The sequence below is a fragment of the Gadus macrocephalus genome, chromosome 21 (genome assembly GCF_031168955.1).
Source record: "Gadus macrocephalus chromosome 21, ASM3116895v1".
Taxonomy (NCBI): domain Eukaryota; kingdom Metazoa; phylum Chordata; class Actinopteri; order Gadiformes; family Gadidae; genus Gadus; species Gadus macrocephalus.
Window position 1 is genome coordinate 6,454,613 of NC_082402.1, and position 22,904 is coordinate 6,477,516.

At 43.2% G+C, this 22,904-nt stretch overlaps 2 protein-coding genes and 4 non-coding genes across 8 annotated transcripts; 5 read left to right on the forward strand and 1 right to left on the reverse strand.

Moving 5' to 3' along the window:
* The first annotated feature begins 506 nt into the window (after positions 1–506).
* Positions 507–697, forward strand: LOC132450467 (U2 spliceosomal RNA). The gene has a single exon (XR_009523851.1). It is a non-coding gene; the product is annotated as a U2 spliceosomal RNA (small nuclear RNA).
* A 791-nt stretch (positions 698–1,488) lies between these two features.
* Positions 1,489–1,679, forward strand: LOC132450468 (U2 spliceosomal RNA). Its single transcript, XR_009523852.1, has one exon. It is a non-coding gene; the product is annotated as a U2 spliceosomal RNA (small nuclear RNA).
* A 4,702-nt stretch (positions 1,680–6,381) lies between these two features.
* On the forward strand, positions 6,382–6,572 carry LOC132450470 (U2 spliceosomal RNA). The gene has a single exon (XR_009523854.1). It is a non-coding gene; the product is annotated as a U2 spliceosomal RNA (small nuclear RNA).
* A 780-nt stretch (positions 6,573–7,352) lies between these two features.
* On the forward strand, positions 7,353–7,543 carry LOC132450471 (U2 spliceosomal RNA). Its single transcript, XR_009523855.1, has one exon. It is a non-coding gene; the product is annotated as a U2 spliceosomal RNA (small nuclear RNA).
* A 4,169-nt stretch (positions 7,544–11,712) lies between these two features.
* LOC132450227 (solute carrier family 25 member 47-A-like) lies at positions 11,713–15,698 on the reverse strand. 3 transcript variants are annotated; one of them, XM_060042294.1, is made up of 6 exons: positions 15,320–15,698; positions 14,873–14,916; positions 14,668–14,739; positions 14,389–14,571; positions 13,678–13,942; positions 11,713–13,136 (listed from the first exon to the last, which is right to left on the reverse strand). In XM_060042294.1, exons 1-6 carry the CDS (start codon positions 15,324–15,326, stop codon positions 12,823–12,825), a joined length of 885 nt encoding a protein of 294 aa, XP_059898277.1. In that variant the 5' UTR covers positions 15,327–15,698; the 3' UTR covers positions 11,713–12,822. The 3 variants fall into 3 exon arrangements, with proteins under 3 accessions (XP_059898277.1, XP_059898278.1, XP_059898276.1); XM_060042295.1 differs by having other exon boundaries at positions 14,873–14,960; positions 15,330–15,696; XM_060042293.1 differs by having other exon boundaries at positions 15,330–15,687.
* A 120-nt stretch (positions 15,699–15,818) lies between these two features.
* LOC132450226 (mitochondrial basic amino acids transporter-like) lies at positions 15,819–22,547 on the forward strand. The gene is made up of 4 exons (XM_060042292.1): positions 15,819–16,238; positions 18,279–18,322; positions 18,504–18,587; positions 19,558–22,547. Exons 1-4 carry the CDS (start codon positions 16,211–16,213, stop codon positions 20,338–20,340), a joined length of 939 nt encoding a protein of 312 aa, XP_059898275.1. The 5' UTR covers positions 15,819–16,210; the 3' UTR covers positions 20,341–22,547.
* The last annotated feature ends 357 nt before the right edge of the window (positions 22,548–22,904 follow it).

The window sequence follows — 22,904 nt, forward strand, 5'->3', positions numbered from 1 at the left end:
CCGGCGTCGCAGCTGGATGCTGGAGGCGCAAACGGTAAATAACCTATTCTTACTAATATGGCCGACCCACTAGTAACCACCAGATGGCGTCAGAGTGGGGGCTTCCTCAAATGTTTAGTGATCAATCAATGATAAAAAATAAAGTTAATTTCTCATTCATCAAACTTTTACCCAACTAACAACATGTAAAAACGCATCACATCATTGTAATCGTGCCCAGTGGGGATTCAATATATGTATGTTCACCACGATTGACGCCTTCGGCTTCTCAGACATTCTGATTGGCTTATGGCTTCTGACGTCATCAGTGCCGTTCGGGCAATTTCATCAATCCTTGGCCCATATACTCTTTATTATTCGGTCAAACATAGTTTGATAGCACGCTTTATTTTGTTTACACATAGTGGTACTTCTGTATTTGTACTTAAATTAAGTTTTTGGCGTAAAACCGCTAATGAGAGTGACATTTCTGGGAATTGGTCCTCTATGTCAGACAGTTTATGGGTATCGCTTCTCGGCCTTTTGGCTAAGATCAAGTGTAGTATCTGTTCTTATCAGTTTAATATCTGATACGTCCCCTACCCGGGGACCATATATTAAATTGATTTTTGGAACTGGGAGATGGAAAAGGGGCTTGCTCCGTCCACTCCACGCATCGACCTGGTATTGCAGTACCTCCAGGAACGGTGCACCCCCTCTTACTGTTAATACAATGGAATGGAATTAAGGCTCTATTAACTCGGCTTAAACACAATTGTTGTGCGAGTTTGCTTGATGCTATAAAAACGCTTTTCTAACCATTCGTCGGTCTAGAGTCAGACATTGTTGCCATGTGTTCAATTGAAACCGGTTGAATACGTTATCAAAAGAAAATGCAAGTTTATGTATTTATTCAAAGCTTTATGCAGAGTCGACCATATGATACTCAAGCTCCGAATAGCTTCTGCTTCTACCCACCGAGTGGTCAACACAACACCACATGAGGTGCAAATGGTAAATAAAGCTGCTCTTATTTAAATTTCCGACCCACTAGTGACCACTAGATGGCGTCAGAGTGGTGGCTTCCTCAAGTGTTTAGTGATCTAGAAATGATAGAAAAAAGGTAATTTCTCATGGCTCATACTTAACAAACCTACAACATGTATAAACGCATCTCATCATTGTGATCGTTCTCAGTGGGGATTCCATACATAATTTATCGTATAATGTATTGTATATATTATAATTCACCACAATTGACGGCTTTGGCTTCTCAGACATTCTGATTGGCTTATGGCTTCTGACGTCATCAGTGCCGTTCGTGCAATTTCGTAAATCCAGGGCCCATATACTCGTTATTCTGGTTTAACATAGTTTGATAGCACACTTTATTTTGTTGACACATAGTGGTACTTCTGTATTTGTACTTTAATTAAGTTTTCGGAGGAAAACCGCTAATGAGAGTGACATTTCTGGGAATGGGATGTCTAGGTCAGACAATTTGTGGTTATCGCTTCTCGGCCTTTTGGCTAAGATCAAGTGTAGTATCTGTTCTTATCAGTTTAATATCTGATACGTCCCCTACCCGGGGACCATATATTAAATTGATTTTTGGAACTGGGAGATGGAAAAGGGGCTTGCTCCGTCCACTCCACGCATCGACCTGGTATTGCAGTACCTCCAGGAACGGTGCACCCCCTTTACCTGTAAAATGAATATTTTTTTCTGATTTAGTTTTTGAGCATTGCAGAGTAAATGAAGTCTGTTTTCGCGTAGAAAAGTATGAATATACGGGACATTGTATATTTCTGTTAGTGGAGCAATTTAATTCCTTCGTTTGTTTGCGTCCAACTTATCTAAGACCTCAAGGTCTCAGAACCCCTCACCTAAAGGAAATCGCCTTTTAGGGCGCACTCACACTAGGCCATCTGTACCTTGCCCAAGTCCGTTTCACACATGTACCGTGCTCAAGTACGAATGGCGTCCGAGGATTCAGGAAGACACCATTAGTAGAACAACACAGAGAACACAGTTGACACTGTACTGACTTGGTTGCTTATTTGGAGCCGTTCTACTCAGAAGTAGTGGTGGATTCAATGATTCGTTTCTGTGACCCAGTTCCCGTGATTCAGTTCGCCACGAGGAGTCGTTCACGAATCGTTCGTTCGTTCGTTCGAGTTTCCGGTAGCACTAACTCCACTGAGTCTGACTGACTCAGCTGAGAACCGTGCAATGGGGTCCATTCCATGATGCGATTTACCGCTACCGGGAACCAGGCTGAACGAACATTCGATTCGTGAACGACTCCTCCTCGTTCAGTCGAGTTTCCGGTGAATCGATTCACCGGAAACTCGACTGAACGTGGAGGAGTCGTTTGCGATTCAGCCTAGTTTCCGGTAACGGTGAATCGCATCATGGAATGCACGCCATTGCACGGTTCTCAGTTGAGTCAGTCAGACTCAGTGGAGTTAGTGCTACCAGAAACTCGTTCGTTCGTTCAGTCGAGTCTCCGGTGAATCGAATGGTGAACGAGACGACCGAACGAACGAGAGAGACGAACCGGTTCAGTTCGTTCGTCCTAAAGACTCGGTCATCCGAACCGGTTCGCGAACGAATGAGCCAACACTACTCAGAAGCAGCCCTCTCTCACTGAGCGTTTTTACACTGCCAAATAGGCAGTGTTATGCACGCGTTTTGAGCAGTGCAGTTCTAACTTGAGAGAAAGTGAAATCCGCACGCTGTTGATCATGTGAGAGAAGGGGATGCAGTCATATTAAACGTTGAAAGATGGTGCGATCTACGAGAGAGACGCAGAGGAACTGTTCTTTCGAGGCTTTTGTCGGGATAGAAAACCAATGGTCAGCAAAATAAAGAATATGTTGGTGGTTTTGCACTTGTAAATAGTTAGTCGTGTTTGTAGCCTTCACTCGGACGTGAACTTATTCTTGCATGCAGGTGTCTTCATTCATAAAAAAATAAAAACATTCAGAGTGTGCAAATGATTCTAAAGAGGTTTAGACTACGTGCGCTGCCCCGCCTTCTCCAGTGAACCAAGATATATATATATTTTTTATTTTTATTTATTTTTTTAGTGAAAAGAAGAAAAGTCGTCGGTGAAGGCGAGTTATCGTTTTATAGGATGGCGTTGCAAATTACTTTCAGGTAATGTTCAACATTAATAAATTGCTAATTTTATTTGGAAAGATTGTTAATTGTAGGTATTACGTGAGAGATGGTTAGATTTAGGGGTTAGGGTTGGAGATGGTTAAGTTTAGGTGTTAAATTAACGATTGAGTAAAGGTGCGGCCACACTGAACGCTTTACGTGCGTTAGATTACGCCCGTAATGCGCCTAACCTGACACTTGATCATTGTGTGTCACAAAAGTGGTTCAACGCGCCTAACGCGCCTACGCAGCTAGATGAGGCTGCCCAGCAGAGGTGTCTCGCTTCGCCCCGAAGGGGCTTATTTTCGATAATGATGACCGGCGACGTTCTATACATTATCCCGCTTATTACACGGCTAATTGCCAAAACTAAAAAATAACTTCACATGGTGTGTCTTTTTACAATTTATTCGTTACCAGCATTCGTAGTGTGGATCAGCAGTGAAATAGTCCGCCAAAGACGTTGACCTCGCTTAGCAACCGAAGACGCTGGGGTTGACAAGTTACCGAAATACTACCCATGCAAGTGAACGGAGCGTTCCACGGCATTGAGAAGACCCGTGTAATAAAGGCCTATAATATTTCTGTTTATGGCATAGATTTCTCCTCAGATTAGGCCAATAAAGCAATGATTAAAAAAAAAAACACAAACGCCCGACCCGGCCCGACCCGGCCCGAGGATAGTGGTGGGAAATATCGTCCGGACCCGGCCTGCGGGTCCGGGTCAGGTCGGGCTCGATCAGAGAATCTAAACTCTAGTGCATGACATCCTCCGTATAGGCGCTCACAGCTGGGTGAGTTTCACCACCTCCTCATCGTTTCAGCACGCACTGAAACGATGACTTGGTCGTCCATGTTCTTTCTGCTTCTGTGCGTCCTCCGCCTCTCTGCCAGTGACATCGGGTCAAGCTCAACGCTGATTGGCTGAGCGCCACGCGTAGGCCGTCCAAAGTTAAATTTTTTGAACTCTGCGCGTTAGTGCGTTGGGCGCGTTGGTGCGTTGGACGCGTTATTTAGGTGCGTAAAACGGGTCTAAAGAAAGGCCGCCTTAATGCACGGGCTTGCCTGGGCTGAAACCCCAGGGCCTACGACGATCAGGGGGCCTATCATGAGCTGCAGTAAATAAAAAAAAAATAGCTATATATTTTTTGTTTGGGGCTTACAAAGATCAGAGGCCTATCATGAGCCAAGAAAAAAGAGGGCCACTAGTGGTAGCTGGGCCTGTTGGCCACTGACACCGCAGACACAGTCGTCTCTCCCCCCCCCCAGGATTATTCTAACGCGCCTAACGCGCTACTTTAGCGCGTGTAACGCATCTACGCGCCTAACCCAATGGTTCCCTATGCAAAAAAAACGATTTTCAACGCCTCTAACGCACGTAACGCGTTCAGTGTGGCCGTACCTTTAGGTTTCTAAAGGGCTAGTTTAGGTATTAGATAAGAGATGGTTAAATTGAAGTATTAGATAAGAGATGGTTAAATTAAGGTCATTAGATAAGAGATGGTTAAGTTTAGTTAAGGTCAGTGGCGGGCCGTACTATTAGGCAAACCAGGCATTTGCCTGGAGCCCCGGGCCCCATAGAAGGTTTGTGGGGCCCCCAAAATGCCCCAATGCATATATTTTGTCCCCATATTTATAATTTTTATAAAAATCTCTTCACAATAGTAGCATCGGGATGTCTAATTACTCATGTTTTGACGATCTTTCCGTGTGCACCCCCCTTCAGTCTGCACTACATGGACTATTCCATGTAGTGCGCACAATGAAGTCAAATTCAAAACAGTAAGCGGCAAGAGAGAGAGAAATCAAGATCAAGAGCAGCCGTCAACGTCGTTTGCTGTCACGTTACCGCTCCTTTCATTCCAAGTGGCTCTGGCTCAGCCAGCAGCGATGCTAATGACGTGTGTAAACAAACTGACGGCGATGATGCACAACTGGTAGTGAATATTTCTCACTCTCCTTCTTCCACTTCGGTTATTGAAATTGATGACAATAATGATAACAATGACTGCGAGACACATATTCTTGTGGATGACCCAGCACTCTGGCCCAAGGGCCGCAGATTCACAAAAGCATACTATTACATAGTAATGAAAAATGGTGAGAGGGTGAACAGGTCTTGGTTAGTCTACAGTGAAAGTGCAGACCGTGTTTTTTGCTTTTGTTGTTGCCTTTTTGGAAAAACAAAAACAACTGAGTGAGGAAGGAAGGATTTAAAGACTGGAATAACCTTGCAATGCATCTAATCAACCATGAAAGGTCTGAAGAGCACAGGAAAAATACTGATAGCTGGAAGCAGCTATCAGTAGGTTTCCAGTAGTGGTTTCCAGTAGGTCACAGCAGATAGCTGCTGTGACCTACTGGAAACCCTCAGGTAAATGATGACATAAGGTTAACAGTCAGTGTAATGTGTCAACATAACGAATCTTATTGTTTTGTATGTTTTTCTCAATTTTTAAATAGATAATTAACATTTGCATGAAAGAAGGATAGTGATTTTTGTTCATCCCTTGTATGGAGTATCTCATTATGCCATATATTATGCGATATAAGGTACATTAGACCGGTAGATGCAAGGGCCCCCAAATGACTGTTCGCCTGGAGCCCCCAAAGGGCTAAGTTCGCCACTGGTTAAGGTATTTGGTAAACATACGTTTTGGTTAATCACTCTTTCATGAATGAATCTCATGAGTAACTCAAGAATAATTCGCCATTTAGGGACAAAATACCTTGCGCCCTGAGAGCAGGGACACGAAAAGCTATGGTCCTATTGCTGCGGTCCTGAAACTGCAGCCTGCGGTGTTGTAGGACCCGATGGTGCAGTTACCTTGAATATCCACAAGAAGGCAAGACCGACTGCAGAACTCGCAATGTTAGTTTTTAATTATCTATCGGCTGTTCACATTATGTAAGAGTTTGCGTATGAATCTAATTCCAAAGTACCCACATTTCTAGTTTAATTACCATGAATACTACTTTATGTTTGATACGTTAACTCTCGATTCCAATTGGGGGTAAGGCGGACCATGTGACCAGAAGTAACTGTTTCTTTATTTCGTGGCCGGTTACCTTGTTTTTTTCTTTGAAAACAACTGTAATTTCACGTGCCAAATCAACGAACATGTGGTTTCTTAAAATGTGTTATTATTGATTCAATAAAAAAAAAAAAACATCTGAAACCCTCATTGAGAAAGACAGGAGGGAGAAACACTATCAAACATCGAGCGTTATGTCAGTATCGCTTCTCGGCCTTTTGGCTAAGATCAAGTGTAGTATCTGTTCTTATCAGTTTAATATCTGATACGTCCCCTACCCGGGGACCATATATTAAATTGATTTTTGGAACTGGGAGATGGAAAAGGGGCTTGCTCCGTCCACTCCACGCATCGACCTGGTATTGCAGTACCTCCAGGAACGGTGCACCCCCTCTCACTGTTAATGCAATAGAATGGATTTATGGCTTTATCAACTCGGTAGAAACACGATTGTTGTGCGAGTTTGCTTGATGCTTTAACAACGATTTTCTAACCATTCGTCGGTCGAGAGTCAGACATTGTTGCCATGTGTTCAATTGAAACCGGTTGACTACGTTATCAAAAGAAAATGCGAGTTATGTATTTATTCAAAGCTTTATGTAGTCGACCATATGATACTCAAGCTCCGAATAGCTTCTGCTTCTTCTTTCACCGAGTGGTCAACACAACACCACATGAGGTGCAAATGGTAAATAAGCTGATCTTATTACAATTTCCGACCCACTAGTGACCACTAGATGGCGTCAGAGTGGTGGCTTCCTCAAATGTTTAGTGATGTAGCAATGATAGAAAAAAGTTAATTTCTCATGGATCATACTTAACAAACCTAAAACATGTATAAACGCATCTCATCATTGTGATCGTGTTCAGTGGGGATTCCATATATAATTTTTCATATAATGTATTGTATATATTATAATTCACCACAATTGACGGCTTTGGCTTTTCAGACATTCTGATTGGCTTATGGCTTCTGACGCCGTTCGTGCAATTTCGTAAATCCAGGGCCCATATACTCGTTATTCTGGTTTAACCTAGTTTGATAGCACGCTTTATTTTGTTGACACATAGTGGTACTTCTGTATTTGTACTTAAATTAAGTTTTCGGCGTAAAACCGCTAATGAGAGTGACATTTCTGGGAATGGGTCGTTTAGGTCAGACAATTTAATGGTATCGCTTCTCGGCCTTTTGGCTAAGATCAAGTGTAGTATCTGTTCTTATCAGTTTAATATCTGATACGTCCCCTACCCGGGGACCATATATTAAATTGATTTTTGGAACTGGGAGATGGAAAAGGGGCTTGCTCCGTCCACTCCACGCATCGACCTGGTATTGCAGTACCTCCAGGAACGGTGCACCCCCTCTCACTGTTAATATGAAAGAGTGCAGTAAGGAACTCACACCAAGCGTCAACACGATTGTAGTGCTCGTTTATTTATTTGATCGTTTCTGACGAAAGAATTGTTGTGGTTCGGACCGTGTTGCCATGTCATTTTCATTGAAACTGGTAAAACGTTATCGAAAAAAGTTACGAGGCGATATAATTTAATTGATTCTATGCCTTATTTAGACCATGTGATGTTCAAGCTAACATAACATCAGTACGTCGTTCGACTACAGATTTGTAGCACTAATACCAGTCTGGAACCGCTTCTTAGATGCCGAACCTGCGTTGAGTTTTACTTATTAGCGCACCTGCCGCAGCTCACGCGCCGAGTGTTTTCTTTTATTGGAAAATTGGTTGCATCTGGTGCGTTTCACTTAAGAGTGAACCGGACAGGCTAGTTTGGCAGTGAAGCGTCTCCCAAACGCGGTATGTTGTTGTGTTCCCAGAAACCAGAACGTGTGTGTAATGTTCTGTTGAGCTCTGTTGTGACGTATTTGTAATTTCTTCCTGTTTCACAGGTTAAAGAATTTTTGAAGTAACGAGGAGCATCTCATCTGGACCTGATGTGAGTAGAAATGTGTAGCAAAGCACAGCTGCGTTGACGTGTATGTTGAATATAAACACTGACAGTGTGTGAAGGAAATCAGGGATTCTGGTGGTTAAACTCATTTGAAATTTAAATAATGATTTTACCTGAAACTTTCATTTTAGAGACTATACATTCAAACTTGCAAAGTAAAAAGTAAATCACTCTTGACTAATGACAGTCAAATAATCAGCTACTTATATTAAAAAGCTGGATGAGATAATTGTCTAAAAGTTGGATGATTTCAAAAGCCCTTAATTGATATTGTCATTCATTTATCTGATTTAATGGAGCTGGTAGATGTTGAACTGTGAGACAGTTCAACATAAGACTTCCAAGATTCCTTCTGATAAGAACAGATTTTTTCATTTTTCATTTGAAAAATGTATTGACACAAGTTACTACATTTAACTTTCATATCACATTTTACAGGTCATTGTTTTAAAAGCATACACACTTAAAAACATTTCAATTAAACAACAAGTATAAAACCATCACATTGTGAATAAAAGGTATATAAATATAGTCAAATACATGGATACGTTGTTGTTTTATAAAATCATTGTGATGCTTAAAAAACATGGCTAAAAAAACAGCTGTGCAGGGACGGGAGGAAGCCCAATTAAAAAAATTAAAAACCCCATCCTGCTCTCTCTCCAACAGCATTGGTCTCTCGGGACTGTGGCTCAGAGGATCTCCTCCCCTCTCTGCTCCTTCCCACCTGCCTCTCCCGGAGAGCCAGGCCGCCACTGCCTCGACCTTTCCGCGTGTGGCTCCGACTCCCTCGTCCGAATGGGCACAGAGGCGATTTTTCTTTGTGGCTGTGTCCTAGGCCTGCCGCCTGCAGCACCGGCCACTTGGACCGTTGCTGCGGCCATTCGGATCACAGCCACGGGGGGGATCTGCATGTGCTTTCTTACCAGCAGGTTTCTGGAGGCCCATATGGCGTCTTTTATGGCGGCTAGGGTGAGCCATTGCTTGGGATAGTCTGGTGGTAGCTGACTCTTTTTGCTCACCCCATACAGCACCATTTGGGCTGTCAGGGCCTCCCCTGCTGGTAAGTACGGGAATTGCAGGGAGCCGGCCGTTGCCCACTGGTCTCCAGCAGCGCTGCACTCCCAGGACATGTGCCTCACCGACTCAGGCGCGCCACAACCTGGCCGAGGGCAGGTTGGGGATGCAGCCATCCCCCGGGAGTGCATGACGGCCCTGACTGGGAGGATCTCGTGAGCTGCCATCCATGACAGGTCCCGGAGTCTGTTGGAGAGGGCAGGATGGTTCACATTGTGCCAGACTGTTGTGGGCTCGCCGTATGCTAGCCCGCGCACTGGACTCACTGGTTCCCGCTCCTGCACTTCCGTGATTATAGAACGATGGTTAGTTAAAACATTCAAATCCTCGTGTTCAAGGTTAAAATGTTTTAAAATCTTCTTAATAAAAGCGTAAAATTGTGACAAGTTAAATGATACTGGTATTCTATGATCTGATATATAAAACGGGAATCTTGTCAGATAGGACCCCATCCAGAATCGTGCCATTGCTGTTTTGTTTTCTCTGGGTGGGACCATTGCAATTTTTATGTTAATTGCAACATATCTGCTTCCAAAATACAAACCAAGAAAAATCAAAATTCAGGTATGCCGTGTGCTATGCTTTAATTCCAGGTTACCTCAACCATGCAAACAATGAACCAATAGCAAATAAAATGCATAAACTGAACACAGAAACATCTGAAATCAATAAGGTTCTACACTCTGATGAAATGTAATTTTGATTTTGTATCGTTGTTTCGGGGTAGGTATGAATTGGAGTGGTAATGTTCAACACGTGGTTTATTCAGAGACACAGGGTAAACAAGGTTGCATTCTGGAGGTGGTTCATGAAGCATCTGCCGAATACAGATAAAAATTCAGATTACATTGGTAATGGACGGAGTGGTAAAACCACGACGACACACTCTAATGCCGCTTTTCCACTGCATGGTTCGACTCGACTCGACTCAGCTCGCATTTTTTGCGTTTCCACCGCGAAAACATGGTATCTGGTACCTGAAGTGGCTGCTTTTTCTAGTACCGCCTCGCTCTAGGTTCCAAGCGAGCTGAGCCGATGCTAAAAGGTGACGTCGGCAGACGGCCGGCCACTGATTGGCCATAGAGTGTGACGAAGTCACGAGAGCGACATGGCAACCATGCTGGTAACAGCCATAGCAGCGCCGCAGCCAACATATTCCACTTCTTAAACTTCTTCAACATGCCAGCTAATAATACGAACACGAATACCATCGCATCGATGTCCTCCATTGTTATGTGGGTTCTGTCCATGTGTGGGTTGCGTAGGTGTTTGGGTCGCGTACAAAAATACGTCACGGCCCTTTCGCGCAGCCGACCCCGCCCACGTCCAGGAGGCACTATTTGCGGTGGAAAACGACCCGTGCTGCTACCGTGTCGTGTCGAGTCGAGTCGAGTCGAGCTACATGTGCGGTGGAAAAGCGGCAAAAGTCTGCATTCAATTCTTTCTTGTTTAGAGCCAGTAGAGCCTTCCCAGACTTCCTAGAAAGAGCATTTTAGAATATTATTTTTCTAGGAACAAAGGCCATATCTCAGGATTTAGTTTAAGTTCAAACTAAGCCTATTAACTCTGCTTCCACAAGTGTGTTGACTTAATTAAGATGTTGGCGAGTCTTTCAACCGTATTCCCTTGAGGCTTATGGCTTACTTAGTTACTTACTTAGTCTTCAGAGCATGTTGACATATTTTCAAATTATTCAACCAATTCATCTCAATTAACCCTTGGGGTCGGGCCCACTCGGGAGTGCATGAAGTGCAAATGGGGTGGGAGGAGATTGCTGACCTTAAATGTCGCATAGACATCCTATATATATACACACTCAGTTCCCAATTATTCATAGCCATGAGAATTATATGACTAATCAATGACTGTGTAGTAAAGCGATGCGATGTGATTAGTCCGTTCACAGGGACATCACTGACTGGCAGATGTTGATTGAGCAAAAACTGTGGAAGCAGATGCACAACTGTTTAAGTTGAGGTTGCAAACATTTTCCGAGCAATGAATGGGGTCAGAGGCCAAGAAAAGGTACGGAACCACCACAGCCACTGGGGAAGTCGGGTATGTTGGCTGGATATTACCAAAGGTGTCCACTAGAGGCCAACACTGACTGCGATAGCTCAAAGCCAAACAGACACATGGTGATACACATCTTCAACATCCATAGCAATAAATCAATGGATGAAATGTTAATAGAAACCTCAAATATGCATAGAGAATACAATGTTCTCATTGTAACAATCATAATAGGAATAGTAGCCACTTAAAATGATTCACAGATGTAGTAATAATCCAATTGCTTTTAGTGTGCTTGTTAATTGCTTTAACTAAAGCTTTCCAGGTATGTGGATTGGGCTGTGCTAACACTAAGTTTATAAACAGGATTTGTGGATTTATATCCAAAATAGTTAGGCGAGAATTTAAGATTCTGCAACCTAATATTCATGCAGTGCACGTGCACAGACACAGACAAATTGAGCGACAAAGGATACACTATCATAGTTTTGCCCCTAGATGAGCGTAACTAGTTTATTTTATATGAATAGGCAGGCACAGAAAAGCAGCAAGTTTTGAATGCCCTTAGACAGCGGTTTGACGGCTTTCTCCATAACCATTTACTGACATACATGTCAATATTCATAATATATATTCCTAGTATGCCCATTTTAAATAAATGTCATTCTTCAGCTCATTCATGAAATAGTACATACATATTCTCGTAACATTCTAGTTATGCCATACAGTCAAAAATCAAAGCAACTCACCCATAAAACTGGGCTACATGCTACGTTTACCTCTATGTTGCGGGCTGTGGTCACTTAAAAAAAACCTATATATATATATATATATATATATATATATATATATATATATATATATATATATATATATATAGGCTTAAATCACATTCATATCCGTCAAAGATGTGACCAATACATTTCTTAAAATATTTGTTACTGAGTGTACATTGAATATAGCCTGTCAACCAGACGAATCTGCCTTGTCATATTCAATTTGTTCAAACTCAACCAGACCTGGCCCGGGACGGACCAACCACAACTGTTATAAAATATGGCCCGGGTTTGATACGAACACTGTACAGAGGACCGCCCTATTGGAGCACCATCGTGGAATAACCACGATGTTGGTTATGCCACCATCGTAAACAACCAAGATGGCTGCCGCTGATGTGTCACACGTTCCTTGAGCCTCATTGGTTGTAGGTCTATCAAATTGCATCCAGGAGTGTTTTGGTCTGGGCCAATTGATAACATCGAAAATGAACAGAGAGGTTTGAATACGCATTTGAGAATTTGTCTGGTGATGTCAGGCTACATTGAAAGTACGACAACAATACAACCACACAGGAGGGAGGTTCTTACCATCAACTTGCTCAATTAAAGTGTTTTGAAGCATGGCAATTCATAATACGTGTTCCTGAGCAATGGGAGTTAAAGCCTTTATATCCACCTGCCTTTTCTCCCGGACGAATATATACACAATTATCCACAAACTAGCAGCATGATCAAAAGAATAAGTACTGTAACACATTAGCGTGTAATGCTCCATTTTGTGCGCTGACCCTCATGAACAACAAATACTATTCAAACACTGCCCTCTCCGCCTTGACAATGGTGGGCGTGGCTCGCAGGACGCCAATCAGCGACTCGTACGTCACAAACACCACCATGTTGACGGGGAACGCACGCAGACAGTTGATGCCCAGGCTCCTGAAGAAGACGCCCGCTCCCTCCAGCCGTACCGTCTCGGAGACGCAGTGCGCGAGTCCCCGGTAGCGTCTCGTCTCCCTGGCGCCGTCCATTTGCAGGCGGGCTTTGATCACGTCCATGGGAGTGCCCAGGGTCCAGCCGGCCATGCCCGCCAGCCCACCGGCCAGCATCACACCGCTCCAGCCTGGACACCACACACAGGACGCAGGACACGGAAGTGGGGTTTGAGTTCTTTGAAGGCTACACGTCTATGGGGAACACTGTTGTTGTTGAACTGGTAGGGCTGTAGCTGAGTCTAGCAGTGAGTAAGTGGGGAGAGGGTGTTTGAAGCCCAAATTAAAGGTTCTGGGTATGACCCTGATGTCGACGCCTGGCCTCCTTTGCCTGCTCTTTAATGACATGGATCCTTATTATTATTATTTTGTATTTTATTTGTATGATTTATTCATGAAGAGTGAGACAGGCAAGTATGGGAGAGAGAGAGAGAGGGGAGGACATGCAGCAAGGAATCAAACCCGGGTCGTTGTGGTAAGGACTGAGCATTAAGGTACACTCTTTAACACAGAGAACTGGGGTGCCCCATGACAAGCATATTACTAGTTTGTATAATACAATAATAATATTGTATAGATATATCGATTTTCCTTTTTCTAATTACGTCAATAAATGATAAATTAGGTGAATGTGAAGCCCTGCTACACAGGGTGATTGTTCACGTTGCTTACCGGGCCCCTCCTTGCCGACTGGGGTCATCCAATCACAGAGGGTGTTGTAGGTCAGGAAGTAGGTGGCGTAGGAGGGCCCGTCCCTCAGCATGAGCGGCAGGGCCCCTCTGTAGAGTCCCAGGACCCCCTCCTCTCGGAGGATCTGCAGCAGACAGTTGACGGGGCCTCTGTACTTTGGCATGGACATGCTGGGGCGCCCTCTGGAGGATTCCGTCTGGCACTGCAGGCGCACTTTAACAATGTCACCTGGCGACATCACAAATATCTGGGAGGACCAAATAGGGAGTAGTTTACCTCAAGGGAATTAAGATTGGTCCTTGACAGTATTCCATGGTGCATGCAATGGTTCATTTTTATATTTTCTAAAATGGCATATTCTACATATGGTAGTGGCTTTGCACCACAAACAAAAATATAAACACAGTGTGTGTGTGTGTGTGTGTGTGTGTGTGTGTGTGTGTGTGTGTGTGTGTGTGTGTGTGTGTGTGTGTTTGTGCGTATGTGCGTGTGTGAATGTTAATGATGTTTGGGTTTTATAGGTAGGATGTGGTGTGGACAGCTTGTGGACATGTACAAACAAAAAACTACTTTGGGTGCCATTTGAATCCACAGCACATCCCTTCCCATACAGCAAATGTGTCATGTGACAACATTATATCAACGTTATATATTATACAAAATGTACATACTATTTAGCGAGCATCACTCTACCTGAGCCACCCCTGCAGTCATGCCAGAGAGGAACACATCCAGCTTGGTGTTGGGACCCCCTGGGGCGCCTGATCGCACCTGGGACAGACACTGTAGGCAGTTCCGGTATGTGCCGAACACCACCGAAGACGTCATCGAGATGGTGGTGACGGGCAAGGCCATACCTTTGAAAAACCCATGCAACTGCAAGCACCGATGAGTGAGAAAAGAACTGTGAAGGAACACATGGCATCACAGAAGCCAGAAGGGACTGGGGCATGTTGTCACCGGCGTACTTACGCCTTCTTTGTAAAATGTCGTAGTAGCACATTGCCATAGTCCAGTGAACTGGGGCTGCGTTTGTATCCTGACCTGATGACAGAGCAGCGCACAACCCAGTAAATCAATGTTAATCAGGTTTAATGATTCATCATTTAATTAATCTTATTTTTTTATTGATATGAATGAAGAGGCCTATTTTTTTGTATGCATAAAATAGACATGCCTTTACTGTGTCGAATGGGTAGCCCACCGCAACTCCACATGCTCCTGTACAATTTTAGAGAGAAGACAGGTCCAAGTCAGGAACAGCTCTGTCAAACGTCAAGGACGAACAGGATTTTGACCTTCACTGAAGTAAACAAGATTAGCTTAGCAGGTAATAAATAACGTGTAGAATAATATCGGTAATATTAAAGTATTGCAGAGGGCGAGGCACCCATGAGCAAGATGGCTTTGACCTAAATGCTCCTTAATGACATATAATTAATTCATCCTCTTTGGATTAAGGACTCAAATGATAACATTGACTAATGTACAACTAACGAGTCCCACGTTTTCTTGCAGATGCTTGGTCTGTGCAAAGGCATCGGATCGCCCATGAAGTGTTGTTAGGTAACGTTGGTATCAGACGTTTCATAATAACGCTATAGCCTGTTATAGATCGTTGTACCTAACATTACCTCCAATGGATCCAGCCACAAAGTCGGCAATATGCATATCCTATTCAATTTAGCTGGACACGAAATTGGCTCATTGTAAATCCATTTGATCGCTTCAAGCGCTGAGCTGACACGATGGCCTGTTACAAAACTGTCTGAACAAGCGGCGTATGTTATTGAACACCAAGAGCCCAATCACAACCTCGTGCAGGGCCTGACTCCGCCCCGGAACTACATCAAGTGCCTCAATTATGGCCATATTAGGCATGGCATATCTTGTTCTGAGCTTTTCTGCTAACGTCCGAATGATGTTCACGTTAAGGTTGAAAGCCTTACATTGGTCTACAAGGTGCAATGTAAATGGCCTCATATATATAACAGGTACGAAATGTTGAAATCAAAACATAACACCGCACTGCTGACGTCAGTATAACAACAAGAGGGTTTCTTCATGTAGCCAATCAAAAAAGGGGGTAAGTCGATTAACCAGGGCGTAACGGGTTCCATCTCACTCTGATTGGCTGTCTTCTCCATCAGGGTCACGCCCACAGCTAAGGTCAAGAGCGTATGTCTGTTTCTCACCAGCTTCATGCTACCAGCCGGCTAAACCCAAGGTGTATCGAATTGTAACGTTTGCTATTGTGCAATTTAATATTAATATTAAAATGAACATTAAAATGAGCATTAATATGAATATGAAATTAAGGAAGATATTCGTGAAAAGGCATAGGGAATAGCTGGCTAACGTCGACTCATGGTCAAAACCATCGAAGGGTGTCAACCAGGGGAACTTTAACGATCATAGTGGCCAGTGCGGGACAGAGAAAAGTAATCAGTCAACCCTAGTATTAGAGCCAGCAGGTGCTTGCTTCTCTCTCTTCCAGGGAGTTTTTAAAAAAGTGATGGACTTCCTCGCTGGCTGCATTGGTGGTAAGTAAGGGTCGACATTGCCCTGCCCTACTCGATGCGTTCACCGGGATAAGGGCGATAAAGGGCATTTAAACCTTGAACCAGACAAAGTTGAATGCGTGATGATGACGGTTCTTATATCTAATGACCATCATCCAACATGATGATCAAGATATCCTGGAAGCGGTAGGACGTGTTGTAATTCTATCGCAGGATTTCATGAGCATTTCCTGAATTCCGCAGACCGCGCACTATTTTTGGTTGACTTCATTTCATTCAAACCAAATGCATTGGTGTTTGCGTCTGTACAACACAGGACTGTTTACGTTTCATTGGATTAATTTGATTACTGTGATAAACAATGTTCAACAATCACGGATCTATCCCCAGACAGTTGTAGGCAGAGCGCAATAATGCTCGTTTCAGATCCTCAGAAATGCCTGCAGACTCATAGTTCTCATGTTGACGAAGGATGTTCTCGTATTGCGTACAAATTCCGTACTCTTATTAAGGTTGTGGTATACCTGATGACAAATCAAAATGGTGTTCACCTAGGCTTGGTTTAAAGTATATGCGAACCCCTGTTCATGTCGAATTTGAAAACCATGAGTTAAAAAAGAATAGGACATTTTAGGCTAGTACTAGGATGGAAAGGGGGGGTGTTAACCCAAGTGTTACGACCAACGCCTTGGTCGTTACACTTATTAGTAGCGTATACTATTATAACGCGGGCGTTTTAATAAGGGATGTCTTGTAGGAAATGCGCCACTAATTATTGTCCAAAAAGGTTCGCCCTCTCCCGGACGCAGCCATCAACATCCACCGCTGCCTACTAGACAGCTCCACACATCCATACACACACCTCGCAGGGAGGGATCCCTTCGTCGTGACGTCAAAGTGCCTCGAAAAGGACCTTCGACGTCATGTAAAGAAACCAATTTGAGATCTGAGTAGAAGTTCACAAACGGTGGGCGAACGATCATATTTCAGGTACAATGAAAATATGGCATAGATTACTATTTTGAAGTTCATGTTTAACAGATAGCTTCTTTATTTTTTTTTAACCATAAAATTATATTTTATGTTAACAGAATAAGATGATGTGTAAACAATTAGCATAACTTCCTGTTTCAAATAAAATGCAGACAGACATTTATAAACTTGAGCTCACTGACTCATTTATTTTTCTTTCAACATTTTGTTTTTCCAGTGAAGATGCACGTTCCTGATAAGTTGCATGTGTAAGCCATATGACAAAACAGGTCTTAGGCAGGATTTGCCAGGTGCGGTTAACTTTGTGACGCAGGTACCTTCATAACTAATGGCTGTTTGTGCAATCTTTTTTTCTATAGATGTATCTAAAGATTTTTTTTCGAAAATGTACTGAAGAATTTGGATACTTAATCTAGCACTAGGAATACATTTTTCAGATATATTTTAGAAGATTTAATGGCATGAAAAATCTACAATGCTACCCTCTGTAAAGGTACTGGGTAAATATTTCACGACTGTCTTTTCCGCTAGGCAATCCCTAGTATTGCATTACACCAAGTGTTTTGGGTCAACTGAGTCAGACCAAACTGTCAAGAGAACATGGCCTCCAAATAAGCCTGTGTTATGTAACTTTCCAAGAAGTCTATAACTACAGCGACACATCTACAGTCACCCAGGAGCCCCACATCAAGTGTTAACACAGTTTAAAATGACAGTTAAGATATTGTTTTCATCTCTAAAAGACAAGTTGGCCTGATGTATCATATTTAGTTGAACATTTTCTGAAACCAACCAAGTGCTTATATACAATCAAATTGTCTGTAGTTTCCAAATACAAACCGGTTCCCTCAAACTAAAGACTGCCTAAAGACATTAAAGAGTGACCTTAAAACAGACAGGTTAGAAAGGAGATGGAGGCAACTGTGCCGTCTATAATTATACTTTCAACAAACCGTATAACAGCTAGGTAGCTAGCCATGGAAATCTAGGGTGTGTCTCGATTTCCATTTGTGTTTCAACTTCTAGCTCTTAAGAGACATCAATGTCACTTTTCTTGTTTGTCTCCAGGTGCTGCCGGCGTCTTAGTGGGGCATCCGTTCGACACAGTGAAGGTAGGTCACTGTATGTGCTGCTACTTCCATTCTGTTCAATCTTAGAACAGAGTAAACTATCTTTTAATGTCCTCTTCTATCTCTAACGACCTTCTGAAATGAAAACATGTCGGTGTGTTTTATTATCCAGATTGAGCCCGTCAGTAAAATAATATGCCTTTTTGTCTTTCCTTTCCTGAAGGTCAGGCTGCAGATTCAGAATGTGGACAAACCTCTTTACCGCGGGACCTTTCACTGTTTCCAGTCCATCATACGGCAAGAGTCGGTACGTCCACCGTTCTCCATGCTGTGTGTTGTTCACACGCTATGCGATCTGCCTATCTATAGCCGGCCATAACCTCAAAGTCAACCCGTTTTATTTTCTTCCTCGAAGGGGCAGTGTAACACGAGGGCAAACTGGCCCAGGACATTCTTGAGTCAAAGCTCACGTCAACTACTTGCAAACAAAGAAGCACACCATTAGCAATATCAAATTACAAAAAAAAAAAAAATTAAAACACCCGAGTGTATTTCACTCTCAAGAATAATGACAAATTTAAAAAGAGAGTAATATAATACGATGAATGAGTTGCCAATGGAAGAGAAGCACACTGGCGAAGGATATCTGTTCCTTATGCTTCCCACTGATTCTCCTTGAATGGTAACTTGAGAGGCGTTTGTTACAAAGCCAGTGTTTCCTTCCCATCAACCTTGTAATTGTGCAATACAGAGGCGCTGTTAAACTCAACTCGCTAGTAAGCTTTTCTTTACTATGATGCACCAAGTTTACTAAAGTAAACAAATAAAATAGCTGTTTACAATGCAACCCGGTTAAAGACGGGTTACTTTGCCTCTCTATCGTAAGTCAAAGAGGTGACCTGAAATCTGATCTGTGTCCGACGCAGCTGGTCTTGTGACTCAGGCGCCTGTCTTTGTTTTCCGTCCTTCTGAAATGCGGCTCAGATCAACGGGAGGGCCATCTGCAGTGCCGCTTGATGTCATCCCACTGTGTTTGAATTTGGAAACTATTTTACATCAATGTCGAGGCAGTTGACTGTACTGGCCAGGGGGGTTTGAATCCCAGCCGAAGAATGTCCACAGTCCTATACAGGCACCCTTGAGCAAGCTGGCTCCTCATGACATGTACCTCAATCCGTTCATCCTCTTTAGATTATAAATCTGCCAAAATGCTAGCAGTGAATCGTTAAATTGACTAATTGAATGATCAATTAATCTAATCCAACGTTTTCGTCCAGATGCTCGGTCTGTACAAAGGCATCGGATCCCCCATGATGGGCCTGACCTTCATCAACGCCATAGTGTTTGGCGTCCAGGGTAACGCCATGCGCTACCTGGGCCGCGACACGCCCATGAACCAGTTTCTGGCGGGTGCGGCCGCCGGCGCCATCCAGTGCGTGATCTGCTGCCCGATGGAGCTGGCCAAGACGCGGCTGCAGATGCAGGGCACCGGGGAGCGCAAGTCCACCAGGAAGCTGTACAAGAACTCCCTGGACTGCCTGGTGCGCATCTACAACCGCGAGGGCTTCCGCGGCATCAACCGCGGCATGCTGACCACCCTGATCCGCGAGACCCCCGGTTTCGGCGTGTACTTCCTCACCTACGACGTGCTGACCCGCGCCATCGGCTGCGAGCCCGATGCGCCCTTCATGATACCCAAGCTCCTGTTCGCAGGCGGCATGTCGGGCATCGCCTCCTGGCTCTCCACCTATCCCGTGGATGTGATCAAGTCCCGCCTACAGGCGGACGGCGTGGGCGGGGTCAACCAGTACGCCAGCATCGCAGACTGCGTGAGGCAGAGCGTCAAGAAGGAGGGCTACATGGTGTTCACGCGGGGCCTCACCTCCACGCTGCTCCGGGCCTTCCCCGTGAACGCCACCACCTTCGCCACGGTCACGCTCGTCCTGATGTGGGCCCGGGACAGGGAGGCAGGGCTAAAGGACTGTGAGGCGGCCCCGCCGACCCACCCTGCCCAGCTCCAGGCGCCAGGCCAGGACCAGGTGCAGGTCTCCAGCTTCTGAGGGTTGCTTCCTCCGGCTTTTGAGCAAGGCACTTTGCCGGGGATTGTTATAAAGTTTCCGATCCGACCAATGCATCCCAACTTTGAAGGTAGAGTGTTATGCTTTGGTTCGGTAAAAAATTGCAATACTGTTATAGTAATAATAATAATGCTGTCCAAAACCGATATATATTTATTTTTTTATATGGCATTTATAAATTTGAGAGGTATTACCAAATTACGGAGTTTGCCTTTTTACCAAATGTATGGCAGTTTGTTAAAACTGCCATATATACAAACTTTCGTGATGTACAGCTGGTATTTAGCATAAATCATATTTGCATGCTGGTCCATAATTTTTGATCTAATGTATGAACTAATTGACCTACAAGACATAAGTACTTATTCTTTCTCTGAATAAGTGTTTGATAAGGGATAATGAGCAATGGTAAATAACAACGATACGCTTAAGAAATGCATAAACATTGGCTGTAAACTGTCTCGAAGCCATGCTCTATGCATGTTACTAACCCAGGATCGTCTAATGAACTGTATCAGGTCAAACACTGAAACCCACTGAAAACACTGTACATCATGAGGTTTTGGGCTGCAGTTATATGCATATTTTTTGTTTTATTTATATTTATACATGCATGTATAGTTTTTTCAGCCTTATTTTTATTCTCTTAAAATCGATTGTGATCGTGAATGGGGAAACCAATCTGGAAGATGGCATGGGGCACAGCGATATTAACGTATCTGACAGTTTGTTTGCTGAACCAAAACTAGTTCAAATTGGCTAGAGTGGGCCTTATTGTGTTATTACTGAAACACATTCGCATGGTGCTGGTATTTTCATGTCTTTGTATGTCATCAGAGGTTGTGACAACCTTGCTGCATATTTTTAGTCTGTACTTTATTTGTATTATTATGAATGGTTTGTTGGGTCTTACTAACTTATGTTAATGCTGTTCTATCATTTGTTGTGTTTAAAAGTTTTAACCTTGGCCTAGTTTCACATAATGCTATTCATTTGCGACTTCAAGTCTCTTTGTTTGTGTCGTAGTCTGATAATGAATGTGTAGGGTTTGGTTATCACAGTGACGGCTGTGAACAAATGAAAGTCATAGTACTCACTATGCATTTTAACTTGTGATGTATCATTTTGGGTGTTAGTGTTATTTTGATGGACCGGGCACTGCACGTACTGATCACGGTTTAGTCAGGATCAGCCCCTTCTGTGTATGTCTGAGATGTGTGTTTTGTCTGAAGATCTTGCTGTAAAACAGTCTTGTTTTCTTTTTAACCAAAAAGGCTGATTTGGTTTGCCTTCTAATGCAGTAATTATGAAGCACATTTGACTAATGATCTTCTTCCTCCTTTCTCCGTTATACTAACATACACAACCCACACTTTCTGGGTTGGAGGATCTCTGATGTCAGAAAGGGATAAAGCTAAGGAGTTGTGTGGTACAAGGATGTGAAGGGTGGAATTCAGGCAGAAAGTTTCCATTTTGAATGTACCCGCAATGACCATTGACCTCTAAAGGCTACAGGATTGGGATAAATCACAAATTACACAATTGCACAAGAAGGGGAAAAGGTGGAATGCAGGCAGTAAGTTTATATTATGAATGTACATGCAAAGACCATCTACTTGTTAAAGCTATGGGATAGGACGACGTCACAAGTACTTAAGATATCCTGAATGTATCGCTCTTATGACCCCATGGGGTCTGGGATCTGCTGCTGCTTTGTCGTGGCGTTGGTCGATGTTTTGAAGACTTACTGGAAAGAAAAACTATGCAGCTATCGCAGTGTCTTATCCGTGGAAAGACATTGGTGACCATGAACCACATGGTGAAAACATAGAGTGAGTCGCCCAGGCAATAAGTCGCAGATGCAATATCTACTGTGTGTAATGTCGATGGAATGAGATGGCTGCTAGATTGGTTTAAAGTACCGGGATGTGTAAATAAATTAAAAATATATATGTGTCTGTGTACATATACATAGATATTTTTCAATCTAAATGTTTTTTTTGGAATGTTAGCATTACCATGGTTTTTCGAAATATATTTATTCAGTCCAGTTTTACTGTGGATGGATTTTATCAAGATAAACAGCTGAAATGTATTATTACATATTTTTCTTACTTGCCTCTGAAACTGTTTGTGGAGATGGTTCCTGATGTTGTGGACAGGTGGTTAAATAAACTCAAGGATCAGTATCAAGTGGCTTTTTCTTATTTGCTCTACTTTTGTTGACTTGGTACATTCATAATCCTTCTCTAGCCCTTAATAACTTGTTAAAATATAAATTGTATATATATAGAGTCATGAAATAGCTTCCTCATCTGGTCTGCAGTACTGTCGTGGGGTAGACAATAATAACATTTCTGTCATGTTGGAATGTTTTTTAAGGTAGTATTGGAGTTGTATAATTACACAAAGCGTCCTAGGATTGTGCCTGGTGTTTTGCTAGGGAAAAGACACAGGGGGCGCTGTAGAGGGTCAGTATTAACTTGAAATACAGAGTGGTAGGCCTACCTGTACAGCCATGGGCTGTGGTCAGTCAGACAGTCCTT

What these genes read in the sequence shown, in the direction of transcription:
- LOC132450226 (XM_060042292.1), top strand. Translation starts at nt 16,211, where the DNA reads ATGGACTTCCTCGCTGGCTGCATTGGTG. An exon ending in CCTCGCTGGCTGCATTGGTG is followed by an intron (nt 16,239 to 18,278) that starts GTAAGTAAGGGT and finishes GTTTGTCTCCAG; the next exon opens with GTGCTGCCGGCGTCTTAGTG. An exon ending in ATCCGTTCGACACAGTGAAG is followed by an intron (nt 18,323 to 18,503) that starts GTAGGTCACTGT and finishes CCTTTCCTGAAG; the next exon opens with GTCAGGCTGCAGATTCAGAA.
- LOC132450227 (XM_060042293.1), bottom strand. Translation starts at nt 15,366, where the DNA reads ATGCATATTGCCGACTTTGTGGCTGGATCCATTGGAG. An exon ending in ACCCATTCGACACAGTAAAG is followed by an intron (nt 14,740 to 14,872) that starts GCATGTCTATTT and finishes CTCTGTCATCAG; the next exon opens with GTCAGGATACAAACGCAGCC. An exon ending in TGACTGCAGGGGTGGCTCAG is followed by an intron (nt 13,943 to 14,388) that starts GTAGAGTGATGC and finishes TGGTCCTCCCAG; the next exon opens with ATATTTGTGATGTCGCCAGG.